Raw genomic sequence first — 23,537 nt, forward strand, 5'->3', positions numbered from 1 at the left:
TGAACTCAGGAATTTCCAGGGTCTCACTCCTTGGAAGAAGCTCACTCACTTGAAGCGCCCTCTAAGCCAGGGATTTCGCCTCAGCCTACCTCAGCTGCTTTGGTGCTGCCTGGCGTGGGTCTTCATGCTGAGCTGTTTTCCCCACCAGCTCTAGCGGGCATTCAGAGGCCAGTAGGAGGGCTGGGAGTTTGTTTTTGTCACAGGAGTTCTTCTAGGAGTGCTTCTAGGGTCAGGTACCCTGGCCCTAGAACAATGCCTGTGTAGCTGTGACAACTGCACAGTTAGTAGATGTACAAACACAAGTGGCATTTGGTGGGGCTTTGAAGTATATTTAGGATTTTGATAGGTAGAGACAACTCAGAGAGCATTCCAGCAAAGGGACTGGCATGAGCAAAGGTTGAGAGATGGGAAAGGGCCAGGGCATAATTGGGGAAACTATGAGTAACTAGTTTTGTAGAGTGCAGAGGTGAGCATGTTATTTCTGTACTTGTTTGACTAGTTTTTTCATCCAGCTCTGAACCTTGCATGCTGGCCCTGCAAAGAGGCTTATTTATCGGGACAGACCCAGTATGGGAATGCTTTGCTGTGGTGCAGAGGTGCAGGCATTCAGGCCTTTGCCCCAGAGAGGCACGGTGACTCCTGGCCCCTTGATGCATTGGGGGACTGAGCACTTGAACCTAGTATCTCTCCAGCCTATGCCTGCCAGGGAGGGGGCTGCATTCCCTCGCATCTGTGTTAGGGTGTCCATGAGTTAGCAGCTCCAAAAGGAACTGCAGGGATGGAGGGCAGGGGGAGGAATGGAGACCGACCAGGCTGGTGGCTGGGGCCTTAGCCAGGGCCTTTGCTTCTCTTGGCACCTCTGACAGGCCCTGCCCTCTGCTCCACAGGCTAGAGGAAGTCCCCCTGGAGGTGCTGAGGCAGAGGGAGTCCAAATGGCTGGACATGCTCAACAACTGGGACAAGTGGATGGCCAAGAAGCACAAAAAGGTGAGGGTCCTGGCCTTGGGCCTCAGGCTGGGAGTCACAGCTCGGGGAGGAAGTAAAGAGGGAAGAGTTGCATCAATTTGGAGGAGCAGGAGCTTCTCCAACCGCCAGCTGCCTTAGATGTCCCCACCTGCCAGCTTGGAAATGGGGACAGAAGCTGGCTGGAGGGCAGGTCCCAGGTTTCACTTGGTCCTCCTAGATGACTTCAGACACTCACAGAACTTTGTCCTGGAGTCAAACTTCAAAGCCGCTCTTAGCCAAAAGCCCTTCAGGCAGCTTTCTTCAGCTCTCCTGGGGGAAGTCCTTACTGCTACTCACCACTTATCAGGGAGGACTTTATAACACTAATAATAGCCAATGTATGTTATACACTTGCAGTGTGCTGGGCACTTGACTTGGATAATCCTTACAACACCCCAGTGAGATTGGTGGTGGTAGTATCCGCACTTTATGGATGGTTACAGAATCAAGGTTTGAACCCGGGCAGTCTAACTTTAGTGCCTGCACTCTTCACCACCACAATAAGGGGCCTTCTTTACCCTCTAGATTAATTTGATGAGTTCCCTCTTAACCCCTTGGACAAAGCAAAAAGAAAGAAAAGTAACCTCACAGTTTAATGGTCTTATAAAAATGAAAATAACCTGTGGTCCTTTTCTAGTGGGCTATATTTAGGCACTAGCTCTATCACCCAGTAGGAACATCCTTGCCCACCACATGTACGTGTCGATACTCTTGTCTACCTCAACAGGGTCTACTTACTCCCTGGCCTAGCGGAGGCCTGTCCACAGTCCCACAGCTGGGTCTCTCTGCACAAGTACCCAGTGCACAGTGACCCCGCTGGCCTGCTGTTGTCTGCTGACATGCTGGTCTCCAGGCTGGCACAGCTGGCTGCAGGGCTTCGCAGAAAGCCCAGGACCGAAGGTCACATAACGGCTTGGGCCCAGCCCCACAACCTCCCTCTCTTCGTGCCTGTGGCTAGCTGTGTGACTTTGGGTGAGTCACTTCACCCTCTCAGCCTCAGTTTCCCTGGTCAAGCGGGAATAACAATCCTGTTGCAAGGCTTCTACTGTAAAGCCCTGAGTCCATGGGAGGAAAGGTGCACCCAGGCCAGGGCTCTTCCTTGCTGTTCTATGTGGGCTTTGGGGCATTCATTTTTTGCTAATATAGAAAAACTTTCACTTTAAAAAAAAATTTTTTTTAGAGCAGCTGTTCTTCAGCTGCTTCCTGCCTGACTCTGGGGTCAGTTTTCCTGCTTCCTCAGTTCTCGGGCTTTTATGCTGAGCTTCAGCTCCCTCTCCACTGTCTGCTGTGGTGACTACTGGCTGGCAGGGAGATGGCTGTGGAATTCTCACCCCAGCCTCCCTCGCAGATGGGGATTCCAGAGGGGAGCCTTGGGGAGCTCCTCTCAGCAGAGCAGCCAGCATCACTTCCTCTTCCCCTTTGCTTCCCTGGCACTGTGGTTAGAGGCCAAGGCTACTCCTGCCCAGCAGGGGCCACTGCAGGAGGCTGCACCCTCCCCTCCCCAGAGGCCCTAGCCCTCTGCTTCTCTCCTGCAGTGCTGGCCCTGGGAGCTCTTACTGCCTTGCTGCGCAGGCTTAGGCTTTCCCCATGGTCAGGAAGTTGTGGCACAGGAAGGACAACACCTGCAACAGGAAGTGGATCCAGACCCACTGCACTTATCCTGAGTCCCCAGGACTGGGACCAGGCCCTGCAGGGAGGCAGGCTCTAGCTGGAATTCTGTCTTCCCCTGTAGGGCTCTGCTCAAAGTTTGGCCCTGCCCTCCTGGAGTTCAGCAGGCTGGGTGTGGCTTCACATCTCTCCTTTCCTAAGGCCTTACCTCAGATAATGATAATCCCTTGTGCTTTCTGTTTGCTGAGCACTGTCTCTAGCTTTATCATTGCTGATCCCCACCTTTGCCTCCTCCCTAAGGAGGAGATTATGATCGCCAACACCCCTGTGCTGAGGAGGATTCCAGAGGCCAGAGTGGGAAAGGCTGGCTGTATTCCTGGCTCTCCATCCCCACCTCCCCAGCCTTGGGCCTGGGTGAGGGTGCGGCCTCTTTGAGAACTTAGTGGACTGAAGGTATTCCTGGGCTCCCCTGGGGCAGGCCAAGTATGATAGGGCTGTGATATGTGGGGGCTGGCTCCAGCTGAGCTTGGCCCTAGGGGAGCCTAAAGGGCCTGTGGCTCTGGGCCTCCCTTTGCCAAAGCCTGCCCAGACCAAGCGGCTTCCTTCAGGAGACCCTTGTCCCACAGCAGCAGGAAACTGTTCGTGGAGTCTGGGGCAGTTTCCTTCTGCTCCCTTCCTCTCCCCACTTGGCAGGCAGTCCCAGAAGCTCAACTTGGCTCCTATGACCAGCCACTCTGCTCTTCCCCTACTGCCCTCAGCCTGTCTGCCTGTCTCCTTCCTGGTTCTTGACTCTCTCTGACCCTTGGAAAGTTTTGCCTTGTTTGTGCTGGTCATCAGGAAGCCCGGGCCTTCTGTGCTCCCTCCTCTGAGAGCTTCCATTGGGACTCTTTGAGGGGGTTTCCAGGTGAGGGGAAGTTAGTTAGGTGAGAGCCTGAGGCCCAGGGCTTCTGTGTCAGGCATCCTTCTGGGATTGGAGGGGTGGAGATGAAGCCATCATTTATTGAATTCAGACTGTGTCAGGCTAGGCATGTCCCCCCTGCCACCACCCCACTTCTAATAGAATCCTAGTTGTTATCATTTTGATCTTACTGTTGATGAGAAGTGATTGGCTAAGTAAGGTCAGCGCTGTGAGTAGTGGGGAAAGCCTGTGCCATTTTATTTAGCAAGGGTTGGAATCAGGACTTGTACCCAGGCCAGCTGCCTCGGCCGCGGTCTGGTAATCCTGGGAGCTTAGGGTCAGGGAGAGCAGAAGAGAGGGGATTCTTGACCAAACAAAGAGGGAGCCATTTTGATCAGCTCCCATCTTCCTTCTGAATTCTGCTGAGGTCTTTTCTCTAGGCCGGATGTGTCCTGCCACATAGCTGCTTAAACAAACACTCCCATGAAAGTGCCCAGGCCATGTGTCTGGGCACATTCTGGGTCATCTCGTGAGCTACTCACCCTGTGGCTGAGCTGTGTTCCACATTGTGCAGATCCCTTCCTGGTGACATCCCATGGGGATCCTCTAACTTGTATGGTTCCATTTTGATTCGGTAAATAGTGATGGGGATTCATAATCCTGTGGTAGACTTCAAGAATACCTGTGTTGAGGACTTCCCTGGCGGTCCAGTGGTTAGAACTCCGTACTCTCACTGCTGAGGGCCCGGGTTCAATCCCTGGTAGTCGGGAAACTAAGATCCCACAAGCCGCACAGCGTGGTCAAAAAATAAAAAGAATACCTGTGTTATCACTGGACCAGGGAACACGGGGACTCTGCCATCACCTGGTGGCAGCATATCTGATTGCAATATTGTAGCAACAGGGGAGAAGTCCTCTTTTCTCCCCTTTTCGGCTCTTGCTGACATGCTCACTGAAGGCCTGACAAGCACCAGCAGAAGGGGTGGGCTAGCACACAGCCTCTGGGGGAGCAGCCCAGTGGGATGCATAGGCACAGCCCTCGTTTTGACTTTCAGATCCGTCTGCGGTGCCAGAAGGGCATCCCACCTTCTTTGCGGGGCCGTGCTTGGCAATACCTGTCTGGAGGCAAGGTGAAGCTGCAGCAGAACCCTGGAAAGTTTGACGTGAGTTGCCCTTCCTTCACCCTGTCCTCCCTTCCTCGTCTCTTGACTTCCTTTGCGTGGCAGTGATCCTCTGTGTGCTCACCTGGACCTCAGCAGTATGAGTGATTGATGAGATCACTTGTCAAGAGCCTGACTGCCAGGCCTGGTCAGTCTCTGACTCCTGGGGGTACTGCTCATCTGAGGTTCCAGCCCTGAGAAGGCCTCAGTGGGATGGACAGATTTGAAGCTCCCCACTTCCAGCTCTTCCTCTTGACAACCGCCCAGGTTTGCTCTCTTGGACTCAGTGGGCCACCTCCCAGACTGCCTTGGGCCCTGTGCTCTGGGCCTTTGGGGGCCTGCCCAGCAGGACCACAGAACCCTAACACCTCTTGGCCTCCCGTCCTCTACTCTTTCTGCTGCCTTGTCCAAGCCAGCTAGACATGGTTCACCTGTGTTGCTTATGGGCTTGTCTGCACTAGGGATGGCAGAGCCAAACCAGTATCCTTATAGTTTAGAAGCCAGTCAGGGTCAGAGAGGTTACCCTCTGAAGCCATGCCTTCCCCTCCTGCTGCCCCCTGGCTCCATGATTGCCAGTGTGAAGAATACCACCGCCATTCATGGGGCTTCTTGGGGCCCACGTGGGCTGGGCAGCTCCTCTAGCCTGCTCCTCTAGGGAACTAGGGGAGTCAGTTGGCTTCCCCGGGGTTGCCCTGGCTCACCTGCCAGACTTGGCCCCAGGCATCAGGGTATCTCCCAGGCTCTTGGAGCTGGTAACAGGCAATGAGACAGAGCTGCCAGCCACCAGCTCTTTGTTGACATGCTTCATGCTTCATGCTTCAGTGAACACTCCTGTGCCGCCAAACCTGTTCCTTGAGAAGAGTAGGCAGGGCAGCCTAGAGTTTCTGCCGTTGACCTGGAGGAGGTGAAAGCTGTTTGCTGGCAGCACTTGGCCCCGGGGGATCAGGGGTTGGTGGAGTGTCTGGCCGGGGTCAGACCTGAATCAGGGCGATTGGACTGTCCCACAGAGCACCAATATTGTGCCCCACTCAGGTGGCCTCTGGACTCCAGAGTCTTCCATCTCTTCCATTTCAGGGGGCTGCATTCTGGACAGAGTGGGAGGTTCAGGGGTGGGAGTCTCAACCCAAGCCCATAGCTTACCTTTGGCTGCCAGAGCACAGGCATGAGAGCCAAGACTTGGGTGGCCCAGTCAGCCTCCTGGTTCCACAGTTAGCAGACATGAACGCATCCTGTGTGAGCAGCGGAGCACGCAGTTCTCTGTGCTTTACATGTCTGGGGAGTGGTACGTCCAGAGAGGAATTGACCACCTCTGTGGGGTCTTGAAGGTTGCTTGTGGGAGGAGGTAGATTTGCCAAGAAAGGCCTTCAAGATGCTCTGAAGCTGAGTGGTGGGTCCCCAAAGCAGTCCTGGGGGCCAGAACAGTGGTTTGTGAACACACCTGGAAGGACTTTGCCTGTGGGTGAGGTAGAGGAAGTGGACGGGGATGAGAAGCTCCCTCTGGCTGCTGTGGGCACAAGAGCCCAGAGGCAAGGGTGCAGTGATGGGGCTGGTGGTGGCAGCATATCCTGCTCCTGTGCTCCCCCACAGACCCAGGCAGCTGACCCCAACCTCAGCTGTCAGGGAAGGTTCCTCAGCCCCTGGTGGCTCCTTCTTCTCAGCATTTGCTACTTCTTCCTCCTTCCTTAGGCAGAGCAGGACCTTCCAGCCTTTTTCTTACTTGGTTTTCTTCTCTGGCTTCACTTCACGATGGCGCCAGCGCCTGCAGGCTCCCTGGGGGCTGCGGTACCTGCATCATCCCCAGTGGCCCACACCTGCCTTTGATTCCCCGTACCCTTTCTCCCTGCAGGCCCTTCAGCTACACCTTTTCCTTTCTCACCCACCCCTGTGTGGCCGAGTGCCTTGGTCTGGTGAGGTAGCCGGTGAGCATATCCTAGCAACTGACCTTTTGGGTTCCCAGGTCCCCACCTCACTGGAACCTTCAGGAGAACTTGTGGGACCCTCCTCTCCCTCCGACAAAAGCAAACCTGCATTGTACTCAGACAGTATCCAGCCCTGGGCCTGACCTGCAGGGTGCATAGGACACACACAGGCCCCCATCTTGAGGGTGTGTGGGGCTCTACAGGTTGCACGTCCACCTCTTCAGCCATGTGCCTGCTCCAGGGCCCTCCGTGGAAGCGCCTGGCCCCTCCCTCCACCCTCCAGCCTCCAGCACTGCGTCAGCTTTTTCTCTCAGTACTTATTCTCTCATGTCAAGTTACCTGGCACCCGAGGGTCCATATTTCAGTGCTGGGACACCCCCACTGAGGGGGCACAAAAGGCAAAAGGGACTTATATGAAGTCATCTGCTGGGCAGGTACCTGGGTCTACACCCATCCATGTGTTTGCTGAGGACCCAGCCTTCCTCCTGGGGGCCTCTCCTGACACTTCCCAGCATGGCAGGCTATGAGTACTTTGTCTGCTTCTCTGCTCAGCCCTCTAGGTTTCCTTCCTGTTGATTTTTTTCTTTCTTTGGTTAAAGTTGAGGTATGAACTTACGTAAAGTAAAATGCACAGATCTTGACCATGCAGTTCAGAGTTTGGACAAATAATAAATACCCATGTAACCAACAAGCAAGTCAAGATATAGAACATTTCAAATGACCAAGTAGTGACTGTTTTGTGTGTAGTAGCTTTGTTTTTATAAATGGAACTCATGCTAAAATGCTCACGGAAGTTCAAAGAAAAGAGTAAAAGTTTGTTGAAACCCCAGCACCCAGAGATAGCTCCAAGGCTAATGGTTTGACAGGTGTCATTACAGTGTTCAGTGCAGCAGGGCACACACACACACACCTTCCTGAATATGTGGCACCACTTGTACAGGGAGATGGGCAGCAGAGGAGTTGGGATTGACAGCTCTGAGTCAAGCTGGCTTCCAGGCCCAGCAACACCGTTTTTCTAACCACGAGGCATTGGGCAAGTAGCTTTTCTTTGATCCTCAGTTTCCTCATCTGTGAACAGTGTAATGATAGGACCTGCCTTTTGGGGGTTGAGGAGGACAGTCAGTGAGGCCCACGGGTGCCGTCTTAAACTGTGCTCAGAGTGGTGCTTCCAGGTGGTAGCCATTGCTTTGATAGTCGCCTTCCATCTTAAGGGTGTAACATAAGGTGTCTGAGTCCTGAATGAAGTGCCTAGAGGTTATTTCAAGCCACAGCTATGATGGACACTCTTACCCACACTGGTCTTCCTGGAGCCTGGATCACCTGTCAGGGTTTCCAGGACTCTGCTCTGCTTGTCTCTGCCCCTGCCCAAGCTTTCTGACCTGTCCTTGGGAAGACCCAGTCTCTGATGGGATCGGGTGGACATTTTCCCTGGTGGTGGGTGCTCCTCCAAAACCTGGGACAGTTGTATCCTCCTAGCCATCCCTAACTCCTAAGAGATGCTCTTGACCTTGCTTCCAGGAGCTGGACATGTCCCCCGGGGACCCCAAGTGGCTGGATGTGATTGAGCGTGACCTGCACCGGCAGTTCCCTTTCCACGAGATGTTTGTGTCCCGGGGGGGCCATGGGTGAGCAGGCTGGGCCTTGTGGGCTGGAGGTGGCTCTTCGCCCTTTCCCTCAGGGGGAGAGAGGAGGTAAAATGAGTTTGAGGGTATCTTGGGGTCCCAGGAGTTGGGGTCCCCAAACTACACTGTTAGTTTCCCCTCTTTGGTTTGAGTCTGATGGGTCCTCTTAGTTTCTCCTCTTACGTCTGGGGCAACTTCATCATTTACTCCCCAGAGTGCTAGGGCTTGCCTGGCCTTGCCTTCTTCTGGAAACAGGTTTTGGTGGGGAGAAAGAAGGATAGAGAGAGTTGGGTGGGCAGAGGGTATGTAGGAGAGGAGAGATATGGCAAGCCAGGCCCTGGGACCAAGACAGACATCTGGAACAAAGCTGGTCTGACTCAGAGGCCACAGCTGCTGAGTGAGGGGCCCACACTTCCAACCCAGACACATCCTTACCCTGTATCTGGCATCTTGCCCTGGCCCTGACCCCTGCTTTCTTTTTGAGCCGCTGCCTTCACCTGTCAAATGGGGGAGGTGAGAGTCGATGTGCTACAGTGGGAGACTGACCCCTTGGTGACCACAATCAGGTCACATCCCTCTCCAGGGAAGTGCAATTCTGAGACAGGTCCGATCTGGTGGGGCACAGGTGAGGGTAGTGGGTGGCAGAGTCACACCTGTCATTCCTGCCCCGCTTGGCCTCTCCACAGCCAGCAGGACCTATTCCGTGTGCTGAAGGCCTACACACTGTACCGACCTGAGGAGGGCTACTGCCAGGCCCAGGCACCCATCGCCGCCGTCCTGCTCATGCACATGCCTGCTGAGGTACCACCAGGCCTCGGGCGGGCAAGCGGCTGGCGGGCAGGGAACAGCCAGCAGCAAGGCCTCACGTCTCTTTTGCCCACAGCAAGCCTTCTGGTGCCTGGTGCAGATCTGTGAGAAGTACCTGCCCGGCTACTACAGTGAGAAACTGGTGAGTACTTGCTGGGCCTGGGCCCTGGCCTCAGACCCGCCCCAGCCTGGTTGCCCTTTGTCTAGGCCTTAACTCTCTAAGCCATTCCTGTCCCCGCTTAAGTCCTTCCCAGCCTTCTGTTGCTTTCAGGCTGAAGTCCCAAGGCCTGCCAGGGTCAGGGCTCCCAGGCTCCAGCCTCATCAGTCCCACACTCCCTCCGTTGCTGCCTCCAGCCGCAAGGCTGTTGGGCAGGATCGCTGTTCCTCCAGTGCACCGAGTTCCTCCCTGCCTCGGCCTTGTCATAGGCTTAAACCTCTGCCCCTTTCCTTCCACTTCTAACTCTACTTTTCCCTCAGCTTTCAGCCCTCCGGAGCTGTCCTTGACTCTGACAGGTGGCACCTCCGGCACACGCTCCCCCAGTGTTCCTGTTCCTGCCATGTTCTGGTCACTCAGCCCCCTCCCTCTTCCCTCCCTCTGGTCTCATTGCTTCTGTAATTCATGTCTGTCTGGCCCTCTGCACGACATGCCCCATGAGGGGGACTTAGCTGTGTCTGGTTGGCTCATTGTTGTATCCCAGCACCCAGCATGAGCTTGACACCCTGCAACATTAGCCGCCTGAGGAACGAATGGATGCCTGCCTGGAGCTGGGGCCGGGCGTAGTTCCCGCCCTGGCTGCTGTGGGCCCATGGTTATGGCCCTGTGGCTTCACTGTCCCCCCAGGAGGCCATCCAGCTGGATGGGGAGATCCTCTTCTCGCTGCTACAGAAGGTGTCTCCCGTGGCCCACAAGCACCTCAGCCAGCAGAAGATCGACCCGCTGCTCTACATGACAGAGTGGTTCATGTGTGCCTTCTCGCGCACCTTGCCCTGGAGCTCCGTGCTGCGTGTCTGGGACATGTTTTTCTGCGAAGGTACTGGGCTGGGCTCAGGGGAGCACCCTTGCCCCCAGCCCAGCCCACAGGAGGCCTCTGTTTCCAGAGAAACTCTCTAAAGGACCCCTTGCACTCATTGCCCGCTTCCCCCATGCAGGAGTCAAGATCATCTTCCGGGTGGGGTTGGTGCTGCTGAAGCACGCACTGGGCTCCCCTGAGAAGCTCAAAGCCTGCCAAGGCCAGTATGAGACCATCGAGCAGTTGCGGAGCCTCAGCCCCAAGATCATGCAGGAGGCCTTCCTGGTCCAGGAGGTACAGCCCACACCTTCCCCTCGCCACCGGGAGGGGGGGGGAGACTTGAGGGCCCTTTGGCGGGGGGCCTGGTAGCCCTCTACCCCTGAGGCCTTGTGCTCAGCAGCCCAGAGCAGTGTGGACAGGCCCCATTCTTCTGTCTGAACAAGAAGAGGGGGAACAGGCCTAGGTTCTAGGGAATAAAAGTAGGTGCAACCCACCACCCGCATCCTCCCTGGCCCTACAACCATGGCCTTGGCTTTCTTTTCTTATTTTTGTGGACCATTTTTAAAGTCTTTATTGAATTTGTTACAATATTGCTTCTGTTTTATATTTTGGTTTTTTGGCCCCGAGGCATGTGGGATCTAGCTTCCCGACCAGGGAAGCGGTCCCGACCAGGGACCCCCTGCACTGGAAGGCAAAGTTTTAACCACTGACCACCACCAAAGTCCCAGCCTTTTTTTCTTTCTTTTGTGGATTTTTGTCTCTCTGGGGCTGTAATGAGGTGACACATATTTAGGCAAGTGGACTCATGAGCTTTCTCCTCTAAGGCAATGGGTCTCAAGTGCCTGGCTCACCTGGCACTCACTTCTGGGACTTGTGACCACCACAGGGTCCAGACCTGCCACCCTTCCCGTGGTCAGCCTTTAGTGACCAGGGCTTGGGGAGCTGAGGGAGAGCAGGGGCCCAGGCTGGGACGCAGAAAGGGAAGGTTCTTCCTGGTGCCCACCCGCCTGTCATTGCCCCCACAGGTGGTAGAGTTGCCAGTGACAGAGCGTCAGATAGAGCGTGAGCACCTCATCCAGCTGCGGCGCTGGCAGGATACCCGGGGTGAGTTGCAGTGCCACTCTCCACCCAGGCTGCACGGTGCCAAGGCCATCCTGGAGGCAGAGCCAGGCCCGTGGCCCACCCTGCAACCTTCACCGTCCATCCGCCTGCCCCCAGATGCCCCCCTCCCTGGTTCCAAAGGCAAGTACAAGCCGCCCAAGCAGGTCCAGAAGGAGCAACGGAAGCAGGCGAAGGCGAGTGGGCAGTGGGACAAGCCCCCGACCCCAAGTCAAGCCAAGGTGGCAGCTGCTGCGGGAGACGCATGTCCCCCACGGGATGTGCACCCAAAGGACCCGGTCTACCAGGACCCCCAAGACTCAGCTCCCCAGGACTCAGCCTACCACTGCTCCCAGGAGAGCCTGACGTCCCAGGAGAGTGAGGACACCTACTTGTAACCCTGGCAGCTCAGGCCCCTGGGCTGGGGTCTCCACACACCTACACGGTTCACGGACTGACACTCCAGGGCTTGCCCACTCTCTGAGGGCCTGGCTGCCTGGCCCCTGGGCGGCAGAGAGTCTAGCTGGCCCAGCACAGATTCTGCCTGAGCCTCCTTATTTATTTTCTCCAGAGTGGAGCTCGGGCCGGCCCAGCTGGGGCAGGCAGAAGTGAGGGCCGATGGGTGGGGCCTCCCTCAGCACCCGCCTCCTGAGGGGATGCTCCTCAGGGCTAGGGCACTGACGTGAGGGGAAAGGGAGGGGAAAAGGGTGGGGTGCTCTTTGTGTAAAATAGAAACATGGTTTTGTACAGAAATAAAACAACGCTTGTATAGAGAGCTGCTGTGCAGCTAGGGACTGGGAAGGGGGTGCCAACCCTGGTGCTCAGCATCTCTTCTGCACACCCTCCAGAGCCCCCCATCCTGGTCACAGCCCAGCACTAGAACCTCTCTGAGAAGTACCTTTGCCAGAGGAGATGCCAGGTCTAGGGCCAGCCCTTATTCCTGGCCCCTGTATCCCCTTACTCCATCCCCTCTGCCCCATGGCCACCATCTGCCATGGATGAGGGAGGGTCACCAGTGCTGGGGCAAAGCAGGGCCTGCTCCCAGGCTTTGATGCCTACCCATCACAGAAGGGGAGGGGCTCCTTAAGGAGGTCCTTTCAGGGTCTTCCTCCTCCAAGGGCTGGCCTGGATGCCACTTCGGGCCCCAGTAAGGTACTGAGTGCTCATTCTGGTCAGGTGCTGGTGCCAAGGGTGGGTGATCATGAATGCCCTCACATGCTCAGCCCAGGCCTCCATCAAAGTTAGAGGGGTGCGGGGCGAAATCTGGATCTGTGATAAAAGGTCGCCTGCCATTTACTGAGCACTTATAATATGCCTGGCTGCACTGGTTGTGTCACGTGTTTGATCAGGTAGGCTTTATTATTATCCCCATTTTACAGATGAGGAAACAGAGGAGCTGAGTGGGAAAGATGAAGCTGATCCAGATTTGTACCCAGAGCCCCTCACTACCTCTCCTGACTAGGGTGACCGGACTCTGCCATCGAGGACCCATGCAGGCACTGTGGTCACAACTGATGACCAGAAGGGCGAGGACAGGGTGTCCCTGGGAGAGGCCCCCCTTCTGCTGAGGAAGCAGCTTTTCCAGTCAAACAATAGTGGCTGTTCCTGGCAGGCCACCAAGCTGGGCCAGGCCATGGGGGAGGGGGGAGAGAGAGGAGTAGAGCCTCCCTGGGAGCTTTTAGGCATTGCAGGGCCTCAGCCTGGAACATCTTGTTCTGGTACAGCTGGGGATACTGAGGCCTGAGGAGGTCAAGGGTCGCATGAACCTGTCAGAGCAAGCGATCCACATCCTACCTCCTACCCCTCACCCCTGTGGCTCCCTACCCCATCTGCACCTGCCATCAACGAGATGAGGGGTTCAGAGGACACTCCCCTCCCCCTGGCCCTCCAGGGGACTGGCCAGGATGTGGTGGCTTCAGTGTTCCACTGGGATCCACCATGCCGGAGAGTCCAGCGGGAAAGGTGCTGCCCCACTTTCATTCGCCTACAGTAGAGGCCCCCGAGCAGGCAGGAGGCCTGCTCAGGCCTGCTGGATCCCAATCAGACCTGAGGCCTGCTTTAACCTGTTTGGTTCAAAGCCTCGCATCTGAGGCCTGCAGACGCTCAGGCCAGACAAGGGCCCCTGGAGCGTGTTCCATCCTGCTAGGAGCCAGCCTAGGTGTGCTGGTGCCTGCTCAGCACTGGGGTTTTCGTAGACCTGAGGAGGCCAGCCCTAATGTTGAAATGAGCCCAAGTTGGCACTATCAAGCCTCAGATCTGGGGTGTCTGCCAGTGCTGGGGGGGCCTGCTTGGGCATGAAGCAAGTTTAGATGTGCTCAGGCCACGTAAGTTCTGCTAATGACTGCAGGCTTAAGTCTCTGCTGAGAGCTGAGTACCCAGTGAGCCCCAGATGCATAGCCCTGTTCCCCCAAAGTTTGAGTTTTGGGCAAGTGTTAGGCCTGGCCACCCTCAGCTCCCTACCCCACAGCATGCTGCTCAGAGGTGGCTGGAGCCCTCCCTTTTCTGAAAGTTGGGTGAGAGGAACAGATGTGGGGGCCACCAAGTCCAGGTTAGGTTTCACCTTGTCAGTCCACTGACAGGGTTCACAAAGCACGGAGGGGTACGTATCAACACCAGTCCTGGACAGCCCTTGCTGGGGGTCTTTTGTCTCCGCCACCCCAGCCAGCACTGGTGGCCCTGCACCATGCTGAGCCATGAGAGGAAGGAGGGGGAAAGACGCCAGGACACTGTTGGCTGAGAACCACAGGGTCGCCTGGGCTGCACAGTGGACCCCACCCCTCCGTGTTCCACGGATTTGGGGGCAGCGTTCTGTCCCAGCCCAGCCCCGGTTCGTCTTGTGGCCCTCCAAGGCTCAGTGAAATTAATCATAAGATGCGGGCCCAAGGACAGAAATGACCCCAAGCATCCGCTGGCTCCGGACCCCACCGCAGCGGGCGTCCAACGGAAAGGGCGGAGCCCGGAGAGGGGGCGAGGCACGGGCTGGGCCTAGAGGACTCGACGCGGGTGGGGTCAGAGGGTGATTCCCGAGCCACTGACGAGGGGGAGGAGGCAGCAGGGGCGGAGTTCGGCGGGCTGGAAGGAGAGGAGTGTGGCTCCGGCGTTAGAAGGAGGCGTGGCCACCCTGGATTGGCCGCCCGTCCCGCACGGCGTGGCCGTCAGGGAGCTGGCGTAGGTGGCGGCGTGGACTCGGCCGCCCACCGGCTCCTTTAAGCCCCCCGGCACCGACCCGCCCCCAGCACGGCCTGGGCCAGGTTGGCAGCAGGGTCGGCTCCGTGCGGGCAGCGATGGAGCTGCACATCCTAGAGCACCGGGTGCGGGTGCTGAGCCTCGCCCGCCCCGGTCTCTGGCTCTACACCCACCCGCTCATCAAGCTGCTCTTCCTGCCCCGCCGAAGCCGGTGCGAGCCCGGGTTCGGGGCACATATGGGGGTGGGCTCCACTGTCGCTTTGGGACGGGGTCGGGAGATTAGGACCGCCGCGGGGCCAGCGACAGCAGGCGGGGAGAGCCCTCTCTGCCACCCTCCCTCCCCCCGCCCCCGGCCGCCATCCGGCCTGGGCCTACGCTCCCTGGGACCGCCGCCTATCCGGCCCCGTGAGGCCCCCTCCCAGGGCCGGTTAAGGCGCAAACAGCCTGGGATGGTCAATGCTTAACTCCTAGTGGTGTCAGGTGGGGGCATTCCTTCCTGGCGACCGCGGGGAGCTTTTTACAGATGCCTCCCATCGGGTCAGAGGGGCTGGTCTTGGGGGCCCAAGGTCCGACGCTCCGGGACTGTCGCCGCGGGTGAGCCTTTCCTCCTTCCCGGAATGGAGGGGCAGGGGGCTCCTGCAGAGGTCGGGGAGGCGGAAAGGAGTCCGCAGTTCCGGAGATGGGGCACACACCCCACTGTCCTGGGGAGAAAACTGAGGCTTGAGGGGGCAGGGAGGTGCCCGGCGGGGGTCTACCCGCCCCCTCCGCCCCACCCAGGCTGAAGATGCCCCCGCCCCCCAACCAGGTGCAAGTTCTTCAGCCTGACGGAGACCCCCGAGGATTACACGCTCATGGTGGACGAGGAGGGCTTCAAAGGTGGGGGCTGGGCTGGGGAGGGGGAGTAGGGGAAGGAAACTGCGTTCTTTGCCAGATTCTCACCGAATGTTAGGATCCAAGGTCGCAAGAGCTGGGGCCTTGAAGGAGGATGGATCTGGGTTCGAATCCATTTCCACTATTCACTGGCTGTGTGCCCTTGAGCAAGTCACTTCCCCTCTCTGAGCTGTTTGTTTCCGCTTATGTAAAGTGGGTATAGTTACGGTTCTGATCTTATAGGGTCCCACGAGGGCTTTATAATGGGGCTGTGTGTGGAGGACACTTAGCAGCCGCAGGCCAGCAACAGGGCCTCAGTTACAGTTCTGGAGCAAGAATCGGGTTTCTGTGGCTGTTTCACCACCACCCCCATCTGCCTTTGGACTATTTCTCCTTGGACTTCTCTCCCTGGTGTGGGTCACCCCCTCCTGGACTGGTCTGGCGACTCCAGGAGTCTGAGGGTTGGGGAAGGAATGCAGGCAGCCAGCCCAGGGCAGGATCCTGGCCGGCCTCCTAGCTGTGCTTGGGCGATTAGCAGCCCGCCTGGTTGTGGCCCCTGCTCTGGACTGGACGCCAGCCTGGTTCCTCCCTGGTCCCTGGAGCTGACATCTGCCTTTTACTCCTGCCAGCTTGACCCATCCTGACAGGCCTGGAGCCTCAGGCCAGCCAACTGGGGCTTGGTCCATCCCGCATAGCACCACTTCAGGCCTTAGTTTCCCTATTTGTGCAGCAGAAAAGTCTGGGTCTGCTCAGAGGGAAGGGCGTCCCCCAGCCAACGTGGTCTGCTGGCTCCCCCTGGTGGTGCCATGTGGTATAAGGCATCTGTGATCCCACAGGACAATGTCATCCCATTCTACAGAGGAGGAAACTAAGGCTCAGAGAAGTTAAATCATTTGCCCCAGGTCAGCAAAAAGTAAATGGTGAGGCTGGGATTGGAACCTAGCTCTGTCTGGATTTGGAACTCCGATCTTAACTGGGAAGTTACAATCCCTGACAGGCCAACACCTGAAGCACCTCTCAGTCCTTGCAGACATGCAGGTCTCAGGAGCAGAACTTGGGGGAGGAAGACAGCTCCAGTCTCCAGACCTGACCTGACCTTGGTAGAACTCTCCAAGGCTCAGACAGGGAAACTGAGGGCAGGGTCCAGCCCTGTAGGCCCTGACTGGGCATGTGCCCCCTGCCCCACAGAGCTGCCCCCATCTGAGTTCCTGCAAGTGGCTGAGGCCACGTGGCTGGTGCTGAACGTGTCATCCCACAGTGGCGCAGCAGTGCAGGCTGCTGGGGTCACCAAGATCGCCCGCTCAGTAATTGCACCGCTGGCCGAGCACCACGTGTCGGTGCTGATGCTGTCCACCTACCAGACAGACTTCATCCTGGTGAGTTTCCTGCAGGTGCTGGTGCGGGGCAGGGTGGGCATGGGTGCCTGGGGACCCATGTGTTGTGCCATCTCCTGTGGCCCAGGTGCGAGAGCAGGACCTGTCCGTGGTGATCCACACGCTGGCCCAGGAGTTCGACATTTATCGAGAGGTGGGCGGGGAGCCTGTGCCCGTTGCCAGGGATGATTCCAGCAACGGCTTTCCCCGTGCCCAGCATGGTGAGGGCCGCCCTCTGACACCCAGGCCTGGGCAGGGGCTTCTCTTCCCACTGGGCCCCTTCCCTTGTGCAGGTGGGTCTGTGGGCTTAGGGAGACCAGCTGACACTGACCCCCTCATAAGATAGGGAGATGGGGCCAGGAAAACTCAGGCAGGTACCTGCATGTAGACCGTGACCCGGCACCCAGCCCAGGCCTCCTCTCTGGCTGGCCACCAGGGGGCGTCGCAGCCCACAGTCGCCCTTTCACCTGCCACCACCTTGTCCCTCCGGAGCAGGGCCCAGCCCCACGGTCCATCCCATCCAGAGCCCAGAGAACCGTTTCTGTGTCCTCACGCTGGACCCTGAGACGCTGCCAGCCATCGCCACCACCCTCATTGATGTCCTCTTCTATTCACACAGGTGGGCCTTGTTTGCGTTTGTCTCTTTGTCCTCATATCTTGTTCCCCGTGCTCTTTCCCACCACCTTCCGCCCATCCCTTGGTTCTGCGGATTCTGTGCCCTGTTCTGTATCTGGGGTTCCTGGCAGCCTGCGATGCACATGTATCGTGCACTGAGGTTCAGGCAAGGTCCTGATGCCGCAGCTGGAGCCCTCCCCTCTGGTGTGGGCAGAGCCACCCCTGAGCTGTGCCCTGGCAGGCCCTCCGGCCCTGGGTTTTGTGTCTTTGGCACAAGCAGGGTTCATCATCTTCCCCCATCCCCACCTACACCAGCAGGAGGTCAGGGTGCTTGGAAGGGGAGAAAGTGGCCCAGGGACAGGAGGGTCTGCCCAGGGCCAGTTGTGCCAGTCCCTTCCCAGGTGTGGAGACCAACAGGGAGGTGGAGTGGACAGAGCACCTGAGCCTACTCTCCCTCCCCAGTCCCCCTAAGGAGGCAGCCTCCGGTGGTCCTGGATCCAGCTCCATCACCTTCTTTGCTTTCTCCCTCATTGAGGGCTACATCTCCATTGTCATGGATGCTGAAACGCAGAAAAAGTATGTGACCCCTGACCCTAGGTGGGCCACAGGCCCTAAGTCAGCCCCAGGGAGGGAGGGGGTAGAGCGGCAGACTCCGAGGTCACCAGGCTGACCTGCCCAGGGAGCTCATAGTGGGGCAAGGAGGGGACAGGGGTGCCCTGCCCACTGCCCACCTGCCTCCCCAGGTTCCCCAGTGACCTGCTGCTGACCAGCTCCTCAGGGGAGCTGTGGAGGATGGTGCGCATCGGCGGACAGCCCCTGGGCTTTGGTGAGGGCTGCACCTCATGTGTCGGGGGCTTGGGAAGGGCTGGGGGTGGGGGTGGGGATCAGGGCGATCCACATGGACCTCTCCTCAACCCTCAGATGAGTGTGGGATTGTGGCCCAGATCGCAGGTCCCCTGGCTGCGGCCGACATCTCCGCCTACTACATCAGTACCTTCAACTTCGACCATGCCCTGGTGAGCGCTGCTGGCTGGGGCCAGGGCCCCTGGAGGGACGCTGAGGGGGTGGGGTGGCAGGAGGTGGCCCCAGCTGGCACAGGAAGTTGGGCAGCCCTGACCCCTCCCTCTGTCCACCTGCCTGCAGGTTCCTGAGGATGGCATTGGCAGTGTCATCAAGGTCCTCCAGCATCGGCAGGAGGGTCTGGGCTCCTGAGGCCCTGAGGGGAACAGCAGCCTCCAGGCTCTCCCCTTGTCCTCAAGCTTCCAGAGACTTCTCAAAGCTTTTTACTCAAGCTCTGGGATGTTCCTGTTGGGGGACTCCTCCTTCCGCTCTGTGTATGTAAGCTGCGTGCAGACACTGGCTCTCACGTGGACACGCGTGTCTGCCCATCGCAGGGGAACACGGTGCTCAGGGCTTCCTCCAGGAAGCCCCTCAACCCATCACTCCCTGCGGGGCCTCGGCATTTGCACATTCCCTGCCTGAGGCCAGAGCCTTCCCCCTCTCAGCGCCCTGGGTGGGCCGGCTGCTCCCCAGAAGGCCTGATCTCCCTTCTGCCTCTGGCTCTGTTGCCTTTCCTGGCCAAGTGAATTCTGACAGTGCCTTCCCTTCCTGGGGCCTCCAAAAAAAGTATTTTTACATCTCTATCTCTCTTTTTAATCAACTTGTTAATAAAGAGCTTGTAGTGAGCAGGCCAGGCTGTGGTCCTTGGGGTTGTCCAGGCCTTGGCCATGCCTGCCCCACAGCTCCCCAGGGCCCCTCTGCCTGAGGTCCTGGACTCTCCCCGCTCTGCCGGCTCCGGGCCTCACCTCCCTCAGTTCTCACCTCAAGAGCGTAGATGAGCTATTGCTGTTCTCCAGACAAAGGACCTATGCGCTGGGAGGTGGAGTGACTTAGCCAGGGTCACGTGATTCCTGTCCAGGGCTGCCTGGCTCTGAGGTCCAGGCTTTCTCTTCATTACTTGCTGCTTCTGAACAGCCCAGAAGGTTCAGAACAGGGAAGAGACTCCCAGACCCTCCTGCCTGGGGGTCCCCCAGCCTCCCTGGACCTTGGGTGTGGCTGGCCTGTTGCAGAATCCCCTCAAGGAGGGGAGCCCTAAAGCACCTCTCCTTCAGGCTGCTGCCTGCTTTCTTTTGGACCACGCCTGAGTTCTTTCTGTCCCTCACGGGAGCAGTCAGTTCTTGCAACCAGGGCTCTCCTGGAGCAGGGGTGGGAGGGGGCCAGTCAGAGTGTGCACCTGGGAGTCTGTACACTGGGCTTCCCCTGGCTGGGGGGACAGGACAGGGGCCTGGAGGCCACCTGGAGCCCCCTCTCCCCTCGATGGCTGCACGCTGGGGCCAGAGGCTCTGCACATCTGGGCCGGGGTTTCCTGTCACAGAGGGGCCACCTCCCTGCTCTGTGAGTTGGGATTCCGCTGTGGCCCGATGGGGCCCCACAGATGTGCTGGGGAGGTTATCGGGTACCCTCAGCCCAGACCCGCCCGCGCTCAGGAAGGGAAGAAGGGTGTGACTTCAGCGTACTCAGAGGTCGTGGTGGCTCCCCAGAAAAGCCAGAACGGGTCCAGACCTCTGGCAGTGCGCCCACCCTGCCCCTGGGAACGTGGGGGCTGAAGATCAGAGGAGCAGGGAGCGCAGCCCAGCCCGGTGAGTGGCGGTCGGGCGCCCTGGGCCAGCCCCTTCCCCTTGGCCTCCGTTTCCCCGAGTGCATTGAGACCTAGGAGGCAACTCCCTCAGGATCCTATACCCTTGGACCCTGGGAAGGGGGTGTTTGTTTGTAGTTTGTCTTTGGGTTGGGGAGGGTCCTGCTTCTCTCCCTGGAGGGGCCGCCCTGGGCCTTGGCTCGAGGGATGTCCTGGGCTGAGATGGGGATTTTAGAACCAGAATTCTTGGGGCTGCCTGACCTGTAGCTAGAGAGCTCCTGGCCGCACGTCCAGCTCTGGGGGTCTGTCCATCTGTCTGTCAGTTTGTGAGTCACTGCCTGATTTGGGTGTTTCTGTCATCCCAGTTTTCCAAGTGTGTGAGGTCTCACCTGGTCCCCCACACTGGGTCCTAACCTGGCAATGGTTAGATCTTGCGGCTGCCCGTGGGATTGGGCTGGGTGCGAGGCCACAGGCCTGCCCCAGTGGGCTGGTACAACTCAGGCCCAGGCCTACAGGCCAGCATGTCCACCTGCGTCTCCACCAGACGCATGCAATTGTGTGTGGAATTGTTAGCTCCCAGGGCATTAGGGTCCTTGGGGGTCACTGGGCCGGCTCTCGGCCTTCTTGGCAGGTTACAGATGGGGAGACCTGCTCAGGGAGTGCAGGAGACTGAGACCTCCCTGGGGTTGGGGCACAGGGCTTGGGGCACAGGGCTTGGGAAGTGCCTGGAGAACACAGCTTCTCTGGGAAGGGGATATGACCCTGGCCTTCTCGCACAGCTGATGCGCTGGGTGCTGTCTGACAGGTAGGTCTTGAGCTGTCCTGGGCCAGGGGAGGGGGACTCGCAGAACCACTTCCTTGTCCACCCAGGCTCCAGAGAATTCTAGGGAAAAGGAAGTCGGTCTGGTCAGCCCAGGCCTCGGGTTGGGTCATTTATAACTGAGGTTGGGGGCACTTGCTGGCTCACCTGGAGCCCCAGTCCACCTGTCTGCCTCAGCGCGGCCACTCCTGAGCATGAGGCCGAGGACCACGGAGCCTAAGCGCTTGTTCTCAGAAAGATGCAGCCCATGCCCGGGGAGGGCCCTGCCCGCAGTCCCTCAGCCCCTCAGCCCCACGTCCGGCATCTGCAGGGTGGGGGGCTGTTGGGTGGGTGGGGACGGGAGATGAGCAAACCTCAGGCGTGAAGAGTCCCAGGCTCATTTCTACCCTTTCTGATCTCCATGCTCATACAGAAGAAGTGACCTCTTCAGCCCTCCTTGAAGGCATTTGAGCAGAAATTCAGGGTTTAAGGTTTTCACCCTCACCCCAGCTGGGTAGGGCCGTGAGGTCCCACGCTCACCAAGTTGCTCCAGAGCGGGGTTATTTTCCTGCGTAGAGGGGAGAATAAGGCCACGCCCTCTCCATGTTCTACCTGGTCCCACCGGGTGGGACTGGTCCAAGCAGGAGGAAGGAGGGGAAGCTGTCTGCAGCTGACTGACTGTGAGCCCAGGGAAGCTGCTTCCCCATCCATATGTGGGAGAGGGGAGCGGTGTGTTCCATTAATTCATGTATTCAACACACGCTCTCATTATCCCCCTTTTACAGAGGGGAAACGAAGCACTTCACAGAGGGGTGAAGTGACTTAACCAAGGTCGCACAGCTGGGCATGGCAGAACCATTATTCACAAAGAAGATCAATAGGGCCCCCTAGGGGCCGGGGGAGGTTCCCTGGGGGAAGGGATATTTTAGCTGAACCCTGAGGGACCGGGAGGATTTTGCAAGATCCCTCTCAATCCCAGCTGTCTGCGTTGGTGACTGAGTGTCTACCGCTGGTGGCAATGGGTGCGTGGCAATGGGTGTGTCGGCGGGCACGTGAGGCATAGCCCTGCCTCCTCCCTGACCCTGGGCTGGGCTGGGTGAGCCCGTTGGGCAGCAGGCGGGGTTTGTGTCTCACTTTCCCAGGCAGGCCCAGGTGCTGGGGTTCCCGAGCCAGGGGTATCTTAAATGGGGGTGCCCAGAGCTCCCTTCCCAGGGGGTTGGTCACGGTGCCACATGGATGGGTGTGCTGCACTGGTGTGTGCATTCACAGTGTGCAGGCCTTCATGGGCATCTACAGGCAAGTCTGTTTTGGCCAGAAAGTGTGTGTATGTGTGTCTGTCTACACGTGTGTCTCAGTGTCCGTGTGTCTCAGTGTCCATGTGTCCTTGTACTTATGGCTCCATGTCGGAGGTCTGGATGTCTGTGGCTGTGCATGCATCCAATTTCTTATAAACATCAGCTGTGTGCCTGGCTCCGTGTCTGCATGTGTCCTGTGTATGTGTGGCTGGTGTGTGCATCTATGCCTGTGTGTGAGCATTTGTGGCATGTATTTCTGTGTGTCTGTTTTTGTCTGTGGCTGGGGCAGTTTTTCTATGTCCACGTGTGCGTGCACACGTCTGCATCTTTTGTTTTCACATTCACACCTGTGCCCGTGTACACCCTCTTGTCCACTTTCCTTCTGGGGACCCACTTCCCTCAGGGCCCCCTGCTCTCCCTCTCCCTGATAGCAGAAGGCCCAGCTCCCTGCCGTCCCCTGGGGAATGGTGGGCTGTGCTGCCCAGCCCCCCAAGCCCTACCTCTTCACCACTGCCCTCCGCCCCTGGCCGCCTTCCCCCCAGCCTCTCCCGTCTCCCTCTTCCCTCTCTGCCCACTTCTCTGTCCCTCTTCTGTCTACAGCCCAAAGGGAGTCTAGCCCTGCTTTCTGTCCCCCTGTGCATATGCCCCTCAGCCTGAGCTCTCTGCAGTGACCCAGCCCCAGTGCCCTCTGCAGCCCAGCACCCCCCATTTCCCAGCTGAGTCAGCCCACGGTTGTCCTTGCCTGTGTGGCCACCCCAGACCTCCCGCTGGTCTCCCTGCTTGGGTCTCCCTCTCCTCTGGCTGCAGAAGCATATTTTCCCCAGCACTAGTGTGCTCCCTCCCTCCCCTGTCTCCAGCCTTCCGCAGCCCCCCTGCTCTGTCTTTGAGACCAGCACCCCCACCCCCACCCCACCCCTGGCCCCCCTCCCCCTCCAGTGTCTCACCTATGCTTGCTCTCTCCTCACACCAGGAGCCTCCACTCCAGGCAGCTTCCAGGCCCTGTCCTGAGCTGGCATACCCTGGCCTTTTAAATTTAGGTGTGCCTTTTCTAAGTTGACAAGAGCCCATGCACAGGGACTTCCCTGGTGGCGCAGTGGTTAAGAATCCTCCTGCCAGTGCAGGGGACACACGTTCGAGCCCTGGTCCGGGAAGATCCCACATGCTGTGGAGCAACTAAGCCCGTGTACCACAACTACTGAGCCTGTGCTCTAGAGCCCGTGAGCCATAACTACTGAGCCCATGTGCCGCAACTACTGAAGCCCGTGTGCCTAGAGCCCATGCTCTGCAACAAGAGAAGCCACTGCAACGAGAAGCCCACGCACCACAACGAAGAGTAGCCCCCTCGGCTGCAACTAGAGAGAGCCCGTGTGCAGCAACGAAGACCCAACCAAAAATAAATGAATAAATACATTTATTTAAAAAAAAAAAAAAGCCCATGCACAGGTGCTCACTGGGCAATAACACAGGAGGGGCTGTGGGAGACCCTCTGACTCTCCAGCCCCTTTGGAGTCGACTTCCTGCTTCCCAGCCTCTTGGTTTTCCTGGAGTCGTGTTCTTAACTCTGCCTTAAATTTTTATTTAATTGAAGTGAAATTCACATAATATAAAGTTGACCATTTAAAAGTGAATAGTGGGACT

At 58.0% G+C, this 23,537-nt stretch overlaps 2 protein-coding genes across 3 annotated transcripts in view; both read left to right on the forward strand.

Moving 5' to 3' along the window:
* Nucleotides 1-13,346, forward strand: part of TBC1D10A (TBC1 domain family member 10A) — a 31,629-nt gene extending 18,283 nt beyond the window's left edge. Inside the window, exons 2-9 of the mRNA XM_079941802.1 lie at nucleotides 888-987; nucleotides 4,566-4,673; nucleotides 8,108-8,214; nucleotides 8,898-9,012; nucleotides 9,095-9,160; nucleotides 9,860-10,049; nucleotides 10,168-10,322; nucleotides 11,054-13,346. Of these exons, the coding sequence (XP_079797928.1) occupies nucleotides 888-987; nucleotides 4,566-4,673; nucleotides 8,108-8,214; nucleotides 8,898-9,012; nucleotides 9,095-9,160; nucleotides 9,860-10,049; nucleotides 10,168-10,322; nucleotides 11,054-11,524 (1,312 nt within the window). The 3' untranslated portion in view covers nucleotides 11,525-13,346. The remainder of the gene's footprint in view (nucleotides 1-887; nucleotides 988-4,565; nucleotides 4,674-8,107; nucleotides 8,215-8,897; nucleotides 9,013-9,094; nucleotides 9,161-9,859; nucleotides 10,050-10,167; nucleotides 10,323-11,053) is intronic.
* Nucleotides 13,347-14,288: 942 nt separating this feature from the next.
* Nucleotides 14,289-19,031, forward strand: CASTOR1 (cytosolic arginine sensor for mTORC1 subunit 1). 2 transcript variants are annotated; one of them, XM_079942147.1, is made up of 9 exons: nucleotides 14,289-14,523; nucleotides 15,118-15,188; nucleotides 16,371-16,558; nucleotides 16,644-16,776; nucleotides 17,051-17,174; nucleotides 17,633-17,746; nucleotides 17,914-17,996; nucleotides 18,092-18,186; nucleotides 18,314-19,031. In XM_079942147.1, the coding sequence occupies exons 1-9, from the start codon at nucleotides 14,411-14,413 to the stop codon at nucleotides 18,380-18,382; spliced, it is 990 nt and encodes a 329-aa protein (XP_079798273.1). In that variant the 5' UTR covers nucleotides 14,289-14,410; the 3' UTR covers nucleotides 18,383-19,031. The 2 variants fall into 2 exon arrangements, with proteins under 2 accessions (XP_079798273.1, XP_079798272.1); XM_079942146.1 differs by lacking the exons at nucleotides 14,289-14,523; nucleotides 15,118-15,188 and having other exon boundaries at nucleotides 16,004-16,558.
* Nucleotides 19,032-23,537: the final 4,506 nt, after the last annotated feature.

The sequence above is a fragment of the Stenella coeruleoalba genome, assembly GCF_951394435.1.
Source record: "Stenella coeruleoalba genome assembly, chromosome: 14".
In the NCBI taxonomy this organism is placed as follows: Eukaryota; Metazoa; Chordata; class Mammalia; order Artiodactyla; family Delphinidae; genus Stenella; species Stenella coeruleoalba.